This window comes from Callorhinchus milii, unplaced genomic scaffold (assembly GCF_018977255.1).
Source record: "Callorhinchus milii isolate IMCB2004 unplaced genomic scaffold, IMCB_Cmil_1.0 Scaffold7, whole genome shotgun sequence".
Lineage (NCBI taxonomy): Eukaryota > Metazoa > Chordata > Chondrichthyes > Chimaeriformes > Callorhinchidae > Callorhinchus > Callorhinchus milii.
Window position 1 is genome coordinate 5,016,954 of NW_024704748.1, and position 5,873 is coordinate 5,022,826.

General features: G+C 46.3%; 1 protein-coding gene across 1 annotated transcript; it reads left to right on the forward strand.

Moving 5' to 3' along the window:
• The first annotated feature begins 1,208 nt into the window (after positions 1–1,208).
• Positions 1,209–4,519, forward strand: LOC103185250 (probable G-protein coupled receptor 139). Its single transcript, XM_007903650.2, has 2 exons — positions 1,209–1,311; positions 3,621–4,519. Exons 1-2 carry the CDS (start codon positions 1,209–1,211, stop codon positions 4,517–4,519), a joined length of 1,002 nt encoding a protein of 333 aa, XP_007901841.2.
• The last annotated feature ends 1,354 nt before the right edge of the window (positions 4,520–5,873 follow it).

Below are 5,873 nucleotides of genomic sequence, written 5' to 3' on the forward strand. Positions count from 1 at the left end.
TAACGGGTCATGACCCAATAAAATCAATGCGTACGTGAGTCCAGTGTCCTTCCGGCGGCGCTGCTGTTCTCATAAAGGCTCGTAACGTTATGTTGTTAGCAAACCAAGCACTTATGGCATTGCAAAACAGTATCTTGTGCCATTCCTGGGCACCAAGCCGTCCTCCTAATCTTATCAAGAGTCACCCTTGCAGACCTATGACCCTCCCCACCCCCATTGGGTGGAAGTGAAACAGATGATACCTTTCCTCCCCTAACAATGTTATGCCCGCAACCATCATTCATGTACCCGATCTTCCCACATCAGTGGCTTTTGCTCACCGCTCCCCACCAATTTTGTGTCTGTTGACGAATCACATGGTTCCAGCAGAGGTTGACCCTGTTCATACTATGCTCTGACCATCTCATATGGCGGGTAGTCATTTTGTAATTTCCACAAATCTCACTCGTCCTTTGTAATTGTGTTTACCCCATCTTGATATTAAACAATTGTTTCCTTTATTATAGCTCCATAGACAATGATTCCACAAAGAGCAAAGACCAAATCCGCAATACTTGATCATGGCAGCAACTCGGTTTCAGGAGATAGCGTTTGATCTGTTACCATATCTCCTGGGAGAGTAACAGCTGGGAATCGGTCAGATCTGCATATCACACGACACTGGCAAAAATGCCCTCAACTGCACCAAAAATCTGAATCACATTCGTGTGTGTGTTAGCAATGTTCCCACCAGAAGAATGTTCAAGATCTTACGACGATGAGGAGCCATAACAATCCTGACCCAGTTCTGTTCCTCGTACAATAACGAGATAACAATCACACGTATCCACCAAGTGGACTTTTACTCTCTCATTTCCACTCACTTTCACACAGTTGGCACTAATTCTTTCCTTACAGTTGTTTCTGGGGTTGTCACTGAGCGCAAACCGGCTGCTGCGTTTGACGGCAAAACACACACTCGCTCCACGTAAGCGTGAACCCTGAGAGGCGCTTTCAGATGTCCTCCCGATGTGGGAGGCTGTGTATTGAACGTTGGGGAATATTGCCGTTAGTTCAGTTGACTGGAGTCCGTGTTGTAACGGTAACGATTGTTTGTTCAGCCGCCTGTGAGTAATGCCCAGCAATCGAGCAGATTAACGGTCTCGCTGGGGGCTACTCACAACTTGATATAAAGGTCGACGCTCATCAGTGCAAACCTCCGCTTCACCATGAAGAAGTTTCACAGCTTCTCAGAGAAGAGTTATCGAAAGGAAACCATTTTCCAGATAATGTACGTCGTCTACCCTGTCCTCGCCCTTGTCGGCGTGCTCGGTGAGTCAGCGGAGACGCGTTGCTTTGTGATTCCCGGATCACTTCGGCTCTGAATGTAAATGGAACAGATTTGGTGAACGCGCTTCCCAGCCCGAGCGGTTGTCACGTCGACACCTTTATTCTGATGACACTGGATTTCTTTGCAGTAATCTTGCTGGATTGTTGTCTGTACAATGCAGCAGACATCCATTCAGTGCTCGTATCAATGTTTATTGAAATATATAGTTAATGTCCTTGTTTTGGGCTCCCGTCACCTCCCTCTCACCTCAGTCGCTGACAGCATCAACCTTCAATGAATGCGCACTTCTCACCAAGTGTTTGTGGACATCCCGTCCCTCAGCTGTCATTCAAAGCTCACTCACTCAGATAACCCCACTACCATCGCCCCCACAACTCTACCCACCTCAACACCTTTACTGCTGCAACCCCACCCACTCAAACTTACAATACGCACACACACACACAGTCACTAAAATCTCATTCACGCCTCTTCAAGTCCAGCCTTGATTGCGCTGATTCCTTGTTCCCTGCACTTCCCAGTTCTTCTCTCCACAGTCTGCAGATTATTCAGAAATCTGCAGCTGGTCACCTCCCGCACAGAACTCCGTGAGCTGATCATCCCCACCCTAGTCCGGCTTCACTGGCTCCTCTTCCCCCAGAGGATCTAGTTTCAAAATCTTCCTTCTCACCTTTAAAGTTCCTCCACAGCCTCGCCCCCCTCCCTTTCTCTGCTAACTCCTCAAACCCTTATTAAACTGGCTGTTCCCATTGCTGGACCAACACTGACCTCAATTTCCCCAACTCCCGCTAGGCTTTCAGCCACATGATGTCCACTCTCTGGACCTGAATTCCCGGGAACTTCTGCCTCGCTGATTCCATCCCCTCTTTCCAGGGACACCTCAAAACAATCTTCTTCATTTTCCCATCGATTCCCACCCTAGACTCAATTGACCACCCAGAACTCTCAGGCTCTCAGTCTTGAACAGTAAAACCAGCACAAACAGCCTGTGCTTGAAGGTTCAGAATGAATCCACGGAAACACTATTTCAGTGAGCGAATAGTAAATCTTTTCGGAAATAACATTCTGGGATCCAGTAAATGGATAGATCGGGACATATATTCAGGCGACGGCTGGGATGGTGGAAGACGAACTAGATGGTCCTTAGTCTACCATTTCTTATGTGCATGTATAAATTGTGCTAAATGTGATGCAATGTCTTATCACATCTAAAACGTCATATGATTTACTGTGAAGTGGAATGACTTTGTCCAAAGTGGCAGCCAGTGTCCCACAAATAGCCTTGAACTAAGCCATCAATTTTATTTGGGAGATTGTTGGACAGGACACTAGGAGAAACCTCCTTTTCTTTTCCAAAGCCCTGTGGGAGATATCTACCACCCACCTGAACAGGCAGACAGGTCCTAGGTTTAATGTTTTATCTGTCTCTCCCCCTGTCCCTCACATTGATTATCTCCCACCTCCAATCCTCTCTCTCACACACACGTACAAACTCTCCATCTCTCAAACACTCTGACAGTCTCTCGCTTGTGCCACGACCACCCCCTTCCCCACTGTGCTTCTTATTTCTCACACACACATACTCTGTCTCCTCTCTCCACCATCTTCCCCCACTCTCTTCCCATCTAACCCTCCTCTCTCTCCCCCTCTAACTTCCCGCTCTCTTCCCGTCTAACCCCTCCCTCCTCTCGCCCTGCCTTCACCCCTCTCTCTCTCCCCCATCTCTCTCCTCCATCTCTCTCGCGACACTCTCTCCCCCTTCACGCCCTCTCAATCCCTCTATCGCCTAATCAGCCAGCTGTCAATCACCTGTCAAGGAGCAGTAGCTGGCGGTTGATAAGGAAACAGTTGGTAAGAGACGCGCTTGCATTCCAGTAATGGCCGGTATTATTTCCACTCCCCCTCGTTGCATCCTCCCAACTGCCATCTCCTGCGGAGACGTTCCCCAACAAGGGAGGGAGTGAATGTTGAAAATGGTCTTGGGCTGGATATAATCACACACTGGGCCAGCTGTTGGACTACCTTTGAAAAATATTTGAAGGACGGCACCTCTGACAATATAACACCCACCAAAACTGCATTGGAGGGCCATATTAGATCATGTGATTCCAATTCGCGATGTGGGGCTTCAAGCCACAACCTTTTAACTCTGGGGTGAGTGTGCGAGTGACCGGCAATGACACCCAAAACCCAGATTGTCTTTCCGGGGTGAACACGGGTGCTTTTGAACGTGACGCATTTCCTCCCAACCAAATCAACAAGTTTGTGCTCTCTTGCTTGTGTCTTACAGGTAATTTACTGACAATCGTCATCCTGTCCAGAGGAAATTGTGGACTCTCCAAATGCATCACTCGCTATCTCGTCGCCATGGCAACAGCAGACCTGTTGGTGGTAGTTGCTGACGTGATATTAACTCGGATGAATTTCCTTTTCTACCCTGTTTGTTTCCTAGATCTCACGCAAATCTGCGCTCTAGGTACAAGTGTGCAGTGTGTGGCTGCGGACTGCTCGGCCTGGCTGACTGTCGCCTTCACTTTCGATCGTTTTGTGGCCATTTGCTGCCCGAGGGCCAACACCACATACTCCACCAAGAGGACGGCTGCCGTGGTGATCGGGGCAATCTGGGCAGTGAGCTGTGCGACCAACATGCCCTGGTACCTGGCCTTCGAGCCATGGTTCGTGATCAGAAAGGTATCGTGGTTCTGCAACACCAAGGAGAGCTTCTACACTTCCCTCGAGTGGGCCGTGTTCAACTGGGTTGACATAATTCTCACACCATTTATTCCATTCTGCCTGATTTTAGCCCTCAATACTCTGACTGTCAGGCACATTGTGGCCGCTAACAAAGTTCGCAGAAGTTTGCTGGGCCACAGCAATGCGGGAAGCACCGACTCGGAAATGGAGAACCGGAGAAATTGTGTCATTTTACTCTTCGCTATATCTGGCAGTTTCATGCTGTTTTGGAGCGCATACGTTGTCTACATCATCTACGGGCAAATTGTCAATTATTACTACACAGATTACAACCATCCGATCTACATCCTCTATCACACAGCCATAATGCTCCAGCTTTCAAACAGCGCCACAAACACGTGCGTTTACGCCGTCACACAGACGAAATTCAGAGCAGAGGTGAAGAAGGCAGTGAAATACCCCTTCCTTTTGATGATAAAACAGTTTTCACAGTGAGAACGCACTGTCCGGGTCTGATATGCTGAAAAGTTTTCAGCTGCTAGCAAGTCAAAGTATGTCATTTTGAACACTGCTTCAATGATCATTTCCAGGTTTTAGAACCAAAGAAAATAATAATCTTCCTGGAGTCCGACTTTGTGACCTGGAATCCACTTTGAATGGCTTGCAGAGAGGCAAGTAGCTGCAGCTTAAACTACGCACCTCCAATTTGTGGAACCATCGCTCAATGGCAAGGGATTGTAGAATTGTTCTCACGCATTTCATGCTGAGATGCATTGCCCACCAGGAAGCTCACAGGCAATTTCTGTTACCTAAAATCCACCGATTGAGGGCTTAAACCCACGCTTGTCTGATATCAAATGACCAAAAAGTAACTGTCCAAATTAGGATGGGGCAGGGGCGAGGTGGGTGGTTAGTGTGCTCTCTTTGGAGCTGAAGTGGTTCCAAGGTGATATCATATCGGCATTCAGCCAGACATCATTGTTTCACTGTTGGTTAGTGTGTTTAAATTATAATAATAATAATAATAATCCTTGCATTTGATATAGCGCTTTTCACGTCGGGAGGACGTCCCAAAGCGCTTCACAGAACACACTGTAAAGTGAATTGACTGTATATTTGTGGGCGAACACGGCAGCCAATTGCGCACAGCAATGTCCCACAAACAGTCGTAGACTGAAAATGACCAATTTTATTTTTTTTTGGTTTTGGAGGGATTATTATTAGGCTCTGTGTGGAGTAAGGAAACTTGCCCAAGGTTTCGCCCTCTGCCTGGAATTGAACTCAGGTCTCTCACTTGCAAAGCGAGTGCTCTAACCACTGAGCTACAGGACTTGGTACTCCATATAAGATTATATGGCCTCTTATCCATTTTCTCTTATTTTATCTTTAACTCTTTTAATGCTACATGATAATCTCTAATGTTCTTTCTAAATACTAATACGACCAATTTAATGTCATGTAAAACACAACAGCTTTAAAATTTACAATCTACCCATCTTGAGAGGGATAAATCTAATTGTTGATGTCTCACTCCTTTCTAATTATTCTCTTTCTTTCTTGCATTAGCTCCAACATTTTCTTTTAAAATACTTTTCAAAACACGGCAAACACACATGAGAGTGAATATCAAAACAATAAAGAAAATAATCTGGTTTAAAACAACCATTCAGAAGGCTAATCTTACCCAGGGAGACTCTCCAGCATTGCATGCAGACTCCCATTACTCGTGATTACCTAACAATTTACCCTATTTCTCAACATCCTTGTCTTGTTTCATTTGTTCTATAATTTGTTGGGATGTTCTACTTCTATCTATAATGGACTGCAAACTGAGTGACAAAGGTCGTTT